The following is a 15,800-nucleotide window of genomic DNA, read 5'->3' as shown; positions in this document are numbered from 1 at the left end:
CCCCCCCTCCTCTCTCCCCCCCCTCTCCCCTCTCTCCCTTCTATTTCCCCCAACTCTCTTTCCCCTCTCTTTCCCCTAACTCTCTCTGCCCCCCCCCCTCTCTCCCCTCCTCTCTCTCCCCTCTCTCTCTCCTCTCTTCCCCTCTCTCTCTCTCCCTCTCCCTCCTCCCTCCCCCCCTCATCTCCTCGTTCTCTCTTTCTCTCCTCTCTCCTCTTCCCCCCTCTTTCCTTCTCTTTCCCCTAACTCTCTCTCTCCCCTCTCTTCTCCCCTAACTCTCTCTCCCCTCTCTTTCCCCTACCTCTCTCTCCCCTCCCTCTCTCTCTCTCCCCCCTCTCCTCTCTCTCCCCCTCTCTTTCTTCTCTCTCTCTCCTCTCCCCCTCTTCTCTCCTCCCTCCCTCTCTTCCCCCCCCCTCCCTCTCTATCTCTCCTTCTCCCTCTCTACACACTCTCCCCTCTCTCTCCCCCATTTCTCCCTCTCACCTCACTCTCCCCCTGGCTCTATCTCCCCTCTCTTTCTCCTCTGTATCTCCTCTTTCTCTTTGCCCCCCCATCTCTCTATCTTTCCCCTCTCTCTCTTCCCCCTCTCTCTCTCCCATTCTCTCCTACCCTCCCTCTCCACCCCCTCTCTCTTCCCTCTTTCTTCTCTCTCTCTTCCCTCTCTCTCTTCCCCACTCTCCCACCTCTCTCTCCCCCCTCTCCCTCTTCTCTCTCTCCATTCATGCCCCCTCTGTCTCTCCCCTCTCTCTCCTCTCACCCCCCTCTCTCTCTCCCCACTGTCTCCCTGTCTCCTTCCCCTCTCTCGCTCTCCACCTCCCTTTGAGAGTCTGTCCCTTCGGCACAGAGACTCTCGCGGCAGCGGCGCTTCCGATGCCTCCGTGGCCCGGGACACTCGCACTGTCTGGAGTGCTCCATTGCCAGAGCTGCAGCGAGCGACTCGCAGCACCGCAAACACTCGACAGCGCCGCAAACTCACCAGTCCCGGCTCCCCACATCTGTTCCCGTCGCTGATTCTGCTTCCATCCCTCCCGCAGCCCCGGCTCTCCAACACCCGCGGACCATGCAGTTTATCCGAGTTTTGAAATTTTCGTTGATCACATAATTTCTCACCACTGAGCGTGAGAAATGTCTGATGAGCGTGAGGGCGTGAGAGTTTGCTTGAGGGCGTGATTCTCACGCTCAAAGCGTGAGAATTGGCAGCCCTGGGGTACTGAGTTTACAAACCTGTTGTGTTGCAGCAGGTAAGAATTTCATATGTTCCATTTTGATACGTATGACAATAAGACTTGACTTAAATTTTAAGAAAATTGTGATAATGCACTGTAATCTATAAAGTGGATGATCAGCCATGGTCATATTGAATGGCGCTGCTGGCTCGAAGGGCTGAATGGGGTACCGCAAGGTTCAGTTCTGGGACCCCAGCTATTTACGATATATATTAATGATTTGGACGAGGGAATTGAATGCAACATCTCCAAGCTTGCGGATGACACGAAGCTGGGAAGCAGTGTTAGCTGTGAGGAGGATGCTAGGAGGCTGCAAGGTGACTTGGATAGGCTGGGTGAGTGGGAAAATGCATGGCAGATGCAGTATAATGTGGATAAATGTGAGGTTATCCACTTTGGTGGCAAAAACAGGAAAGTAGATTATTATCTGAATGGTGGCCAATTAGGAAAGGGGGAGATGCAACGAGACCTGGGTTTCATGGTACACCAGTCATTAAAAGTAGGCATGCAGGTGCAGCAGACAGTGAAGAAGGCGAATGGTATGTTAGCACTCATAGCAAAAGGATTTGAGTATAGGAGCAGGGAGGTTCTACTGCAGTTGTACAGGGTCTTGGTGAGACCACACCTGGAGTATTGCCTACAGTTTTGGTCTCCTAATCTGAGGAAAGACATTCTTGCCATAGAGGGAGTACAGAGAAGGTTCACCAGACTGATTCCTGGGATGTCAGGACTTTCATATGAAGAAAGACTGGATAGACTCGGTTTGTACTCGCTAGAATTTAGAAGATTGAGGGGGGATCTTATAGAAACTTACAAAATTCTTAAGGGGTTGGACAGGCTAGATGCAGGAAGATTGTTCCCGATGTTGGGGAAGTCCAGAACTAGGGGTCACAGTTTAAGGATAAGGGGGAAATCTTTTAGGACCGAGATGAGGAAAGCTTTTTTCACACAGAGAGTGTGAATCTCTGGAATTCTCTGCCGCAGAAGGTAGTTGAGGCCAGTTCATTGGCTATATTTAAGAGGGAGTTAGATGTGACCCTTGTGGCTAAAGGGATCAGGGGGTATGGAAAGAAGGCATGTACAGGATACTGAGTTGGATGATCAGCCATGATCATATTGAATGGCGGTGCAGGCTCGAAGGGCCGAATGGCATACTCCTGCACCTATTTACTATGTTTCTAAAGGCCTACTCCTGCACCTATTGTCTAAAATAATTGTAATTGCATTTATTATTGCTATCCTTGATTGTTCCAGTGTTAAGGATAGTATAATGCATCCCTATTTTTTTTTCAAGGAGCAGTAAGAGTAATATTGGTAAAAGCAGCAATTATTTACTAATGAATGAAATCATTTTGGGAGCAAGGTAGGGTATCAGTGACGTCATCCGCGCCAAGCCCCGCCCACCTCGCCAATCTCAGCCGTGGGGGAGACGCAGCCAATGAGGGGGCAGCAGCGGCGGGTGTGGGTTCTTCCCGGCCTGTCCCCTCCCCTCGGGGCAAGACGGCGGGCTGCGATTGGCGGGGCGGAGCAAGGCGGGGTGCGATTGGCGGATCCGGCGCGGTTGCGTCACAGAAGGAGGTGGCGAGGAGAAGAGGAAAAACAAAGATGGCGGCCCGAGGCTAAGCTTCCTCCGCTCGACTGCTCGCCAGTGGTGGGGACAACAGACGGCGGACAACTTACCTCAGAAAATACATTGTCAAACCAAAGCGGCGCCAACCCGGTTAAATATAAAACAACATTCGGGAGGGAAAGCGGGTGGGAGAATGTCGGCGGTGGAGGAGAGGGAACCGGCACCCGCGGCGTCCTCGCCGGCTGGCGGGGCCATGATGATGGCGGCAGCGGCCTCGGGGCCCTCCGACTCCCTGCATCACGTCGGGGCGTCCAACTCATCGCAAGAGACCAACCGGCCGGAGCTGGAGGAAGGGCCGAGCTCGAAGAAACGGGCCCGGCTGGAGCCTGAGTCGGGGTCGGCGTCCGGCTCGGCGGCGGGTTCTGGCTCGGGCTCCGGCTCGGCGGCAGGCGGCGCCAAGGCAGGGGGCGAGAACAAGCTGGAGGAGAGGCTGTACTCGGTGCTGTGTTGCACCGTGTGCCTGGACCTGCCCAAGGCTTCCGTCTACCAGGTACACTCCCGTCTTCCCCCCCCCCCCCTCTCCCAAGCCGGCGCCCCAGCCACACTCACACACCTCCTCTCCATGCACCACTCTAATCCCGCTACACCCATGTACAAGGACAAGCAGTGCCGGCTGTCTGCGCTCAGCAGGTACCCAACCTTCCTCATGTGTTATTTAATACATATTAGACATAAAATTTTGTCATCATGGGAATGCAACACTTCACAGAGCACTGTAAAAGATCAGTATGTGAGAAACTGTCTCAATTGTGATATTATGTTTTATAAATGTGATTGCAGTAATCACATACTAAAATGTAGTCACACAAGTCGACTACGTAAAAATGAGTGTTTGAAGATGTACAATTATGTAGATGCAGTGTTGGTACAGTATTTGAATTCTGGTGAATAGTATCTACAGACACAGAGGGTGGGGAAGACAGTGATTTTAATTAACATTTCTCAAATGTGGCGTATTGACAGTGATCTTCAGTCCTTGCAACTGTTTTTTTAACCAAAGAGACAGAATATGTATTGTGTAAATGCACTGGAGTGCAGGAAATATCAGAAAAAGCCTAATCATATCTCTTGTATTCTCGACACGCAATGCAGTGGGGTTGACGGTTTAATTTTTCTTGCAGTCTGTTTCTTGGCACGCAAGGTGTGGCATCATGCTTTACGTGCAGATTACTGGTGCTCGTGACACTTTGACCAGATCCAAGCGTAGTAATGGTCAAATTTGTGGGCTTAATCCTTTAGAGTAATGGATGCAAGTGATTTAATCATCTCTTTGGAAGTGAAATGACTGAAAGATGTTTCAGTCAAACACTGATACCTCCAGGTTTAAAACCTCACTTGTCATCTTTAATTTTGTGTTCTGTCTCTTACCAGCAGTCCTCAAATATTCAATATGTCTCTCGCTTTTTCTACCTGTGCTAGGAGATCAGTCTGTATTAATAAAACATGTTGGGGTTAGAGTGCAGTCATTGTAATGTGATGTCTGCATAATCCTACATTAAGCACGGATTCAGTTTCTCTGCTTGTCCATGAACAGCAGCTCTGTGTTAGGCTAATTTGTGGGGTGGCTTCTGGTGATCCTCTGAAAATGGTGTCACAAGCACAAAACATTTGAATTTTATGTGTTGGAAATTAATTTCAAGTGCCACCAATTTTTGATCTTCTACTCTCAAGCCTTCCCACCACCCAACCACTAAATTAAAATGGGAGGAAATATAAATCGCAGGAGCTCTTGTTTCTTTGCTGAGGATGAACCAAGCGAAACCGGTGGTGAACAGCTTGGTTCCTATCTGCAGCATTTCCAGAGCAGACTAGCAGGACCTCATCAGACATTCCAAGCAGTTAATTCGATGCCGTATTATTAACCCTTATCAGTATCTGCCATGATGCTGTTGCAACAAAGTTCCATCTCAACAAGGTTACAATCATGGTTCTCAGGGTTCTTGGCTACTTTTTTGTGAAATAAAATTTGTCCTTCTGATTTGCAGTAACTATCAATATAAGGGAGCCGACAATCCTGGTATTTAAAAGGTTAAATTAATTGTAGAATTAGTGCCAGGGCTGTCCAGTCACCCAGATCTGGAGGGGAAAAGGAAAGGAGCCATTACTGTATTAGAAACCAATCTCAGTCGCCTACTGTAAATATGGATACCGTTCTGTAATTATACAAGGCATTTCAGAGATTGAGGTGAAACAATCTAGATAGGATCCTGCAAAACCTGGTAGATTGATTGCTTTCTAAAGTTTGCATGAGCCTGTTTATGAATTTATGTTATATCTGCTGAGCAGTAGTAAAAATAATGTTAGAACTAGAGATAAGGACAAGGCATTTCTTGGCACTTGGCTGCGATAATTGTAAGATGCTATGCGGTGAGGGATCTTCTATGACACTGTCAGTACTACCTACCCATTGTGCTTATCTTTCAACTCTTATTGTAGAAGAATTTGAAACTCGGTACTCATTATAAAAATCTTGTACATTCCATGTTTGTTTAATTTGCTTTACTGTGAAGCTAGGTCAGTGGTGTTCTTTCATTCTTGATATTGGCAAGAGTTGACATTTTGTGTGCAGGTGTGAAATACCTTAAAATAACACAAGAAAACGCCACACTATAGTAACTGCACTGCCCCAAACTTTCAAGGGTGATAATTCATGTTTGATCAGCCAAGCATTTAGTGCAATTGCTGGAATTGGCAAGTGCAGTTACAATAGTTTTTGATAAGAGTCAGCAATACAGAAAACTGCATTTCATGCAATTTGAATTCCTGTCTCAATGGTCATCCTGCCTGTCGTACCGACGCATTGCTGGACCTGGAGCCTCTGGGCCACTGAGTGCAGAAGCGATGGTTAGGCAGAGTGAGCATGCCTGCCAAGTGGAATTTCACTTTCCCACAGCCAACGCCGTAGACCCGTTGCTCCATTATCATTCACAATTTGTACATGTTCAAACATTCTAAATGTCTCATGATTTAAAATCTTGCAGCATCCAATACTAGTGTGACCCTCCATTTCAAATGGAGAGCAGCATATTGTATTGGTAATGCTGGTCTGAAACGGTTGTGAGCTTGATTTGCTTGCTACCTCCCTCAAAAATGTGGAGGGTGGATTATAAGAGAAGTAATTCTGAACAATGTTTAATGCATGTCCTTTGTGTTATTTGATATAACAAATGAGCACTGATTGTCAGAGTAAATCATGTTCCTTTTAACCTATCTGTACTATTGTTATCTTCAGCCATGTTCCATGCAGTAAAACCTCTAAAATTTTCCTCATGAATGTCACTTGTGCTTGTAAAGCATGTCCTTCTTCAGAGTACCAAGTGGATGTAAATATCCAGCCCTATGACCACTGCCGTATGTGGCCTTGCACTGCAGTGAGAGAGGATAGGTAAGACAGCCCAGAAGTGGTGTGCGCTAGAACCAGCTTGTTCCAGACCGACTTGAGAGCCAGTCTTTGTTTTCAGCAAACGGCCGTTTTCCACCGTCAACAGCGGAAAGGTATGCAATCTCTTGGGAGGGGTTCTCTGCTGTCGGAGGTGTCACAGTTCTAGCTGGCAGAGCAGGCTCCTTCCTTCATTGTAATATAAAAATAGCTCTTGTGAACTTTAATAGAATGTCCAGGTGGGAAATGGTGAAACATTCAGAAGTGTGTGTGCCACAGCCTCAACTATTTATAATTTTGAATAAATAACGTTGATAAAGAGATCAACTATCTTGTATGAATAATCATCTTCTTGCGTATGGCGTGCACAGCCTATAGTTGTAGGTCAACTTGTTCCATTTGATCTATTTGTTTGTGCACGTCGGGTTGATTGCATTAATCGAAATAGGGTGGACCACGTGAAGGTTGCAATCTCCCACCACTGTATGAATAATAGAAAGATAGGTGAGGCAACGAGCTGTGAGGAGGCTGTGTAAGGACATAGGTTAAGTGAGTGGGCAGGAAATTTGCCTTGTGTACTGTAATGTGGTATGATGTGTGGTGTTCCACTGGGATAGAAAGAACAGAAGCAGAATATTTAAGCAGAGAGAGATTACAGAATGTAATCAGATGAAAGATCTCAACCCAACATATTGCCTGTCCATTCCCTCCACAGATGCTGCTGACCTGCTGATAATCCTGCAGCATTTTGTGTTTTAGTTGCAGATTTGGTCTCATAAAATGGTCAGGTTTAATCTCCAATTGCAGAGGGAGATGGGTAAATCGGAGTTGTCAGTGTTACAGTTGAATAAAGATGAATGGAGCCATGAGGGAGGAGCTGGCCAAAGTTGACTGGAAAGATACCCTAGCAGGGATGACAGTGGAACAACAATGGCAGGTATTTCAAGATTCAAGAGAGTTTATTGTCATGTCCCAGATAGGACAATGAAATTCTTGCTTTGCTTCACACACAACAGAATATAGAAGGCATGAATTCAGAACTGATCAGTGTGTCAATATACCATTATATAAATATATACACACATGAGTAAATAAAACAGATAATGTGCAAATAAACAGATAATGGGCTATTAATTTCTGGGAATAATAGAAAAGGTGCAGGATCAGTTCAGTCCGAAGAGGGAGTAAGGGGTGACCGTGGCTGACGAGGGACGTCGGGGACAGTATAAAAATAAAAGAGAAGTACAACATAGCAAAGATGAGCGGGAAGCAAGAGGATTGGGTAATGTTTAAAGAGCAACAGAAGATAACTGAAAAGGAAATACGGGGAGAAAAGATGAGGTATGAAGGTGTGCTAGCCAAGAATATAAAGGAGGATAGTAAGCTTCTTTAAGTATGTGAAGAGGAAAAAATTAGCTAAGACCAAAGTTGGACCCATGAAGACTGAAAACGGCAAATTTATTATGGGGAACAAGGAAATGGCAGATGAGTTGAACAGGTACTTTGGATCCGTCTTCACTGAGGAGGACACAAACAATCTACTAGTGGCCAGAGGATCTCGGGTGACGGGAGAACTGAAGGGAATCCACATTAGGCAGGAAATGGTGTTGGGTAGACTGATGTGACTGAAGGCTGATAAATCCCCAGGGCCTGATGGTCTGCATTCCAGGGTACTTAAGGAAGTGGTTCTTGAAATCGTGGACGCATTGATGATAATTTTCCAATGTTCTATAGATTCAGGATCAGTTCCTGTGGATTGGAGGGTAGCTAATGTTATCCCACTTTTTAAGAAAGGCGGGTGAGAGAAAACAGGGAATTATGGACCAGTTAGCTTGACATCGGTGGAGGGGAAGATGATGGAGTCAATCATAAAAGATGAAATAGTGGCACATTTGGACAGCAGTAACAGGATCGGTCTAAGTCAGCATGGATTTATGAAGGGGAAATCATGCTTTACTAATCTTCTGGAATTTTTTGAGGATGTAACTAGGAAAATGGACAAGGGAGAGCCAGTGGATGTAGTGTACTTGTACTTTCAGAAAGTATTTGATAAGGTCCCACATAGGAGATTAGTGGGCAAAATTAGGGTACGGTTTTGGGGGGTAGAGCGCTGACATGGATTAAAAATTGGTTGGCAGACAGGAAACAAAGAGTAGGGATTAACAGGTCCCTTTCAGAATGGCAGGCAGTGACTAGTGGGGTACCGTTAGACTCGGTGCTGAGACCGCAGCTATTTACAATATACATCAATGATTTAGAAGAAGGGATTCAAAGTAACATTAGCAAATTTGCAGATGACACAAGGCTGGGTGGCAGTGTAAACTGTGAGGAGGATGCTATGAGAATGCAGGGTGAGTGGGCAGATGCATGGCAGATGCAGTTTAATGTGGATAAATGTGAGGTTATCCACTTTGGTAGCAAAAACAAGAAGGCAGATTATTATCTAAATGGTGTCAAGTTGGGAAAAGGGGAAGTACAACGGGATCTGGGGGTCCTTGTTCATCAGTCAATGAAAGTAAGCATGCAGGTACAACGGCAGTGAAGAAAGCAAATGGCATGTTGGCCTTCATAACAAGAGGAGTGTGTTTTGGAGCAAAGAGGCCATTCTACAGTTGTATAGGGCCCTAGTGTGATCACACCTGGAATATTGTGTGCAGTTTTGGTCCCCTAATTTGAGGAAGGACATTCTTGCTATTGAGGTAGGTTTACAAGATTAATTCCCGGGATGGCAGGACCGTCATATGCTGAGAGAATGGAGCGGCTGGGCTTGTATACTCTGGAGTTTAGAAGGATGAGAGGATCACATTGAAACATATAAGATTATTAAGGGTTTGGACATGCTAGAGGCAGGAAACATGCTCCCGATGTTGGGGGTCCAGAACCAGGGGCCACAGTTTAAGAATAAGGGTTAAGCCATTTAGAAGGGAGAAGAGGAAACACTTTTTCACATAGAGTTGTGAGTCTGTGGAATTCTCTGTCTCTAGGGCGGTGGAGGTCGGTTCTCTGGATACTTTCAAGAGATAGCTAGATAGGGCTCTTAAAGATAATGGAGTCAGGGGGTATGGAGAGAAGGCAGGAATGGGGTACTGATTGTGGATGACCAGCCATGATCACATTGAATGGCGGTGCTGGCTCGAAGGGCCGAATGGCCTACTCCTGCACCAATTGTCTATTCCAACATCTGCAGTCTCTTGTTTGAGATTTTTAAATGTTGTTGCGCACGGGGATCAGCGGGTCAACTTGCCCAAAAAACAAAGGTGTTTAGTTTAGAGATAGTGCGGAGAAAGGCCCTTCGGCCTACTGAGTCTGCACCAACCAGCGATCCCCGCAGATTAGTACTATACTACACACAATATGGACAACATACAATTATACCAAGCCAATTAACTATGAACCAGTACGTCTCTGGAGTGTGCGAGGAAACCAAAGATCTTCATACAGGCAAGCACCCTTAGTCACGATCGAACCCGATTCCCTGGCGGTGTAAGGCAGCAACTCTACTGCTGTGCCACTGGTGATCCCGTAGAACAAATATTTGGGATAGAAGATGGAATGTTGATGGGTATTGAAGAGTTATTGGAGTATGAAAGTTGAAGTGCAGCTTCAGGTGTAAGGGTCATTTGTAAGACATGGCATTTTGTGTATGGTTGTCATTCAAGGACAGAGGCAGTTCATGAGATTGGTCTGTGAGATGAAGGGTTGTCTTTTGAGAAACATTTGGACAGGTTTGGTCTGTGCTCATTGGATTTTGGAAAAATTATGTGAATCTATTGAATGTGTGTGGTTTTGAAGAGGCTTGACAGGTAAGTTTCCCTTGTGGACCAATCCAAAATTGGGCTTTGTAGCCTCAGAGTTAGGGGTTGTCAAGAGATTATTTTTCTGGGGCTTGTGATTCTATGGAATTTTTATCCCAGAGAAATGTGGAGACTAAATCATGAAGATTTTCAAGGCTGTGATTTTAGGTCTACAGTGGAGTTGAGGGTTATGAGGGAAGGAAAATGGAACAACGGCCAAGATCAGATCTGAAGTGTGTAGGAAGGAACTGCAGATGCAGGTTTATACCGAAGATAGACACAAAATGCTGGAGTAACTCAGTGGGACAGATAGCATCTCTGGAGAGAAGAAATGGGTAGTGTTTTGGGTCAAGACCCTTCTTCAGGTTTCAACCCGAAACATTACCCATTCCTTCTATCCAGAGATGTTGCCTGTCCCGCTGAGTTACTCCAGCATTTTGTATCTATCTTCAGATCTGAAGTGATGTTATTGAATTGCAGAACAGACTCGAGGGGCTCTATGGTTAACTCCTATTCAATTCTTGCATTTTGTTCTTTGGATTGCATATGTTGGTTTTATTTGAAGTCGATCTATATTTTCAGCAGATTTATAGCAGGAGATGGGTCTTCTAACTCTGGTCCATGCTGGTGTTTATGCTTTTTGTGTTTCCTCCACACAAGCTGCACTTTACTCCTCACTTTGGCTTCTCATGTATGTGCCAGCCTGTTCTTAAGTACATCAATAGTATCCGTTTCAACCATTCCTGTAATGTAGGATTATTTCAAGTGGTGAGAATTCCTACATTTTTTGATTGTCCAACAATCTACTGGGGGAACTCAGCAGGTCGAGCAAGAGTTCAAGAGAGTTTATTGTCACGTGTCCCTGATAGAACAATGAAATTCTTGCTTTGCTTTAGCACACCAGGACATAGTAGACACGAATACAGAACAGATCAGTGTGTCCATATACCATTATATAAATATATACACACATGAATAAATAAACTGATAAAGTGCAAATAAACAGATAATGGGCTATTAATGTTCAGAGTTTTGTCTGAGCTGAGTTTATTAGCCTGATGGCTGTGGGGAAGCAGCTATTCCTGAACCTGGTCGTTGCAGTCTTCAGGCTCCTGTACTTTCTACCTGAAGGTTGTGGGGAGATGAGTGTATGGCCCGGATGGTGTGGGTCCTTGATGATGCTGCCAGCCTTTTTGAGGCAGCGACTGTGATAGATCCCTCGATGGACGGGAGGTCAGAGCCGATGATGGACTGGGCAGTGTTTACTACTTTTTGTAATCTTTTCCGCTCCAGGGCGTTCAAGTTGCCGAACCAAGCCACGATGCAACCAGTCAGCATGCTCTCTACTTTGCACCTGTAGAAGTTAGAGAGAGTCCTCCTTGACATACCGACTCTCCTTAATCTTCTCAGGAAGTAGAGGCGCTGATGTGCTTTCTTTATGATTGCATCAGTGTTCTCGGACCAGGAAAGATCTTCAGAGATATGCACGCCCAGGAATTTGAACCATCGACACGTTGATATAAACGGGACTGTGGGTCCCCATCCTCCTCCTTCCAAAGTCCACAATCAGTTCCTTGGTTTTGCTGGTGTTGAGGGCCAGGTTATTGTGCTGGCACCATTTGGTCAGTCGGTCGGTCTCACTTCTGTACTCTGACTCGTCCCCATCAGTGATAAGTGTGGTGTCGTCAGCGGACTTGATGATGAAGTTCGCGCTATGACCTGCTACGCAGTCATGAGTATAGAGTGAGTACAGCAGGGGACTGAGCACGCAGCCTTGAGGTGCTCCCGTGCTGATTGTTATTGACGTTGACACATTTCCACCAATACGAACTGATTCATACGGGTGGTCTATGAATGAAGAAGTTGAGGATCCAATTGCAGAGGGATGCGCAGAGACCCAGTTCTGCGAGTTTGGTAATCAGCTTGGAGGGGATGATTGTATTAAATGCCGAGCTGTAATCAATGAATAACAGCCTGACATATGAGTTTTTGTTGTCCAAGTGCTTCAGAGCGGAGTGGAGGGCCAGCGAGATCACATCCACCGTTGATCTGTTGTGGCAGCAAGCGAACTGCAGAGGGTCCAGGTTTTTGTCGAGGTAGGAATTGATTTGCGCCATGATCAACCTCTCAAAGCACTTCATCACCACAGACGTTAGTGCCACTGGTCGATAGTCATTGAGGCACGTCACCTTGATCTTCTTGGGCACTGGTATAATTGATGCCTTTTTGAAGCAGGTGGGAACCTCAGACCTCAGAAGTGAGAGGTTGAAAATGTGGGGAGGAATTGTTGCCATTTTGGGTTGAAAGCCTGCATCGGTCCTGATTCAATTTCAATCTGAAACATTGGCAACTGTTTTCCCCACTCCCCGACCGATGCTGCTTCACTCGCCGAGTTCCTCTGGCACATTGTTTGTTGCTTCAATTTCTAGCATCTCCACTCGCTTGTCTCCACCTATGGCCTCTTGTTCTCTCTGTCCAGCTGATCAAACCTTAATTTTAAGATTGTTGTCAGGTTGGAGAACAAAACCCAGCCTTTTAAGGGAGTTTCTATCTTTTGTTCTGGCAAGATTGTTGGAATTCTTTCCTATATTGTCCTTGTGAGTTTGTGGTGTTTCCTTCAGTTTTTGCTCCTGTCTCTTTCTGCCTTGCATCAGGGAGAACCGCAGTAACCTCAGTTTTGAGCCTGGCTCAATTATTATACAACCTATCAAGTACAGACACTTCAGGGGCCTCTGTAGACCTGGACTAGACTGGGATAATGTGTCATGGGCTTGGGACTGAAAGTCTCTGCATTTAATGGCCTTTTTGGATGTAGATGATATTGTAGTTAAGGCCAGATATTTCCACCCCCAAAATACTTGCAGGGATTGAATAGCAGATAATAGACAAAGCTTTGGTCAGTGCTTCGATCATAGGCCACTGAGAAAATCTTTAGGTCCTGGTGGGATTGGGTAACTAGCAAAATTATAAATACAAACAATTAAATACAATCTGAAGAAGGGTCACGACCCGAAACATCACCTATTTCCTTCGCTCCATAGATGCTGCTTCACCCGCTGAGTTTCTCCAGCATTTTTGTCTACCTAATACAAACAAAGGAGGTTGTTTAGATCATCTGTACATGCTATAAAGTATCCAGTCCCTCCCAATGTCCCAATACAGCATCATTCCACCATGCTCCATCTACTCTGTCACCATGTAGTGGCGCCTTCTGCTATTACTGATGTACCTTTTTATTAGAATTTATGTGCCTGGAACTTGTAAGGTAATTCAAATTATTTGATTATCTTTGGGGCATTTTCTTAAAGGCCACACATTTATACTCTTTCTTTGCACTTTGAAGTTGTATAGCAGCCGTGTAAATTTGAAGTCTGACTGGAGCATTTTACAGTTAATGGCATGCAAACAAAATTTTCACTGTATCTCGGTACACTTGACAGTAATAAACCAATACCAGTTTTATCCTGATTAGCTCGCATTATGAGGGAGAGTGTGTAGAAATAATGTCAGACTTTGGTTAATTATCTTGAGGGATTATTGGCCAAGGGGAAATGGCCAATCAGACTACATGCTGATGTGCCTGTATTTGGTGAATAGTATAGTGATGTTAGAATTTTGAGATTGTCACTATTGAGCCTTGTTCATGTTCTTGAGTGTAGACGTGAGGAACTGCAGATGCTAGTTTGCCAGAGGGGTCCAGATCCGAAACGTCCCTTCAGTCTGGAGGGGTCCCGACCACAAAATGTTGCCTATCCATGTTCTCCAGAGATGTTGCCCGACCCGCTAAATTACTCCAGTTTGTGTCTTTTTAATGTTCTTTACGTTGTAGTAAATTTAAGGAGTAAAATGTATTACTATTTTATAAAAATCATATGGGAACTAATCCTTTTAAAGTGCAATTGAATTAGGTGTTTTTTTGCATGTAATGAAAGGTTATTGTAGAGCTCTGAAATTAACCTTTGAAGTAGGGTCCATCAGATTAGTGTGTACTAATAGTTGGAGCTACATTTGCATTTCACAGAACAAAAAACAGTACAGCACAAGAACAGGCCCTTTGGCCCACAGTGTCTGTGCTGAACATGATGCCGAGACCATCACTTATCAACCTCCACATAACACCTATCCCTTCAAGTGTAGGAAGGAACTGCAGATGCTGGTTTAAACCGAAGATAGACACAAAATGCTGGAGTAACTCAGTGGGACAGGCAGCATCTCTGGAGAGAAGGAATGGGTGACATTTCAATAGACAATTGGTGCCGGAGTAGGCCATTCGGCCCTTCGAGCCAGCACCGCCATTCATTGTGATCATGGCTGATCATCCACACTCAGTACCCCGTTCCTACCTTTATCCCATATCCCCTGACCGCTATCTTTAAGAGCTCTATCCAACTCTCTCCTGAAAGCATACAGAGAATTGGCCTCCACTGCCTTCTGAGGCAGAGAATTCCACAGATTCACAACCTTCTGTGTGAATTTTTTTTTCCTCATCTCTGTTCCAAATGGCTTGCCCCTTATTCTTAAACTGTGGCCCCTGGTTCTGGACTCCCCCAACATCGGGAACATGTTTCCTGCCTCTAGCGTGTCCAAACCCTTAATAAACTTATATGTTTCAATAAGATGCCCTCTCATCCTTCTAAACTCCAGAGTATACAAGCCCAGCCGCTCCATTTTCTCAGCATATGACAGTCCCGCCATCCCGGGAATTAACCTTGTAAACCTACACTGCACTCCCTCAATAGTAAGAATGCCCTTTCTCAAATTAGCGGACCAAAAATGCACACAATACTCCAGGTGTGGGCTCACTGGGGCCCTGTACAACTGCAGAAGGACCTCTTTGCTCTTAAATTCAACTCCTCTTGTTATGAAGGCCAACATGCCATTCGCTTTCTTCACTGCCTGCTGTACCTGCATGCTTACTTTCAGTGGCTGATGACAAGGACCCCCAGATCTTGTTGTACTTTTCCCAACTTGACACCATTCAACACCATTGTGCCAGAGCTACTACACTCCAAACTTTCCGAGTTGACTGTGCCTGAACCCCTCTGTCGGTGGTTCACCAGCTTCCTGACAGACAAGAAGCAGCATGTGAGGCTGGGAAAGCACATCTCGGGCCCGCAAACCCTCAGCATAGGACCACCGCAAGGCTGCGTACTCTCTCCCCTCTCCTCTATTCTCTCTACATCAATGACTGCACCTCCACTGACTCCTCTGTCAAGCTTTGCGGACGACACAATCCTGATTGGACCGATCCAGGATGTGGAGGAATCTGCCAACAGACAGGAAGTGACACAGCTGGCGTCCTGGTGCCGTTGCAACAACCTGGAGCTCAATGCTCTTAAGACAGTAGAATTGATTGTAGACTTTAGGAGAGCTCCCCCTCCCCTCACCCCACTCACCATCAACAACACCACAGTCACATCTGTGGAGTCCTTTAAGTTCCTGGGAACCATCATCTCCAAGGATCTTAAATGGGAGGCCACCATCGACTCCACAGTCAAAAAAGCACAACAGAGGATGTACTTCCTGCGGCAGTTGAGGAAGCACAATCTGCCACAGGCAATGATGGTCCAATTCTATACGGCCATCGTAAAGTCTGTACCTCACCTTCTCCATCATGGTCTGGTTTGGCTCAGCCACCAAGCACAACATCCGGAGGCTGCAGCGAATCATTCCTAACTGTCACTGTATGTCATGTTGTCATACAGCTGTTAGGAGCACCAGGGCACATTCCTTGTATGTGAATACTTGGCCAATAAACCATTCATTCATTCATT

General features: G+C 45.7%; 1 protein-coding gene across 1 annotated transcript in view; it reads left to right on the top strand.

Moving 5' to 3' along the window:
* The first annotated feature begins 2,728 nt into the window (after positions 1-2,728).
* Positions 2,729-15,800, top strand: part of cyhr1 (cysteine and histidine rich 1) — a 121,453-nt gene continuing 108,381 nt past the window's right edge. The window contains exon 1 of the mRNA XM_033041886.1: positions 2,729-3,343. Within this exon, the coding sequence (XP_032897777.1) occupies positions 2,987-3,343 (357 nt within the window). The 5' untranslated portion in view covers positions 2,729-2,986. The remainder of the gene's footprint in view (positions 3,344-15,800) is intronic.

The sequence above is a fragment of the Amblyraja radiata genome, chromosome 2 (genome assembly GCF_010909765.2).
Source record: "Amblyraja radiata isolate CabotCenter1 chromosome 2, sAmbRad1.1.pri, whole genome shotgun sequence".
NCBI classification, from domain to species: Eukaryota; Metazoa; Chordata; class Chondrichthyes; order Rajiformes; family Rajidae; genus Amblyraja; species Amblyraja radiata.
The sequence above is the reverse complement of the archived record's forward strand: the minus strand, read 5'-3'. Positions and strand labels throughout refer to the sequence as shown.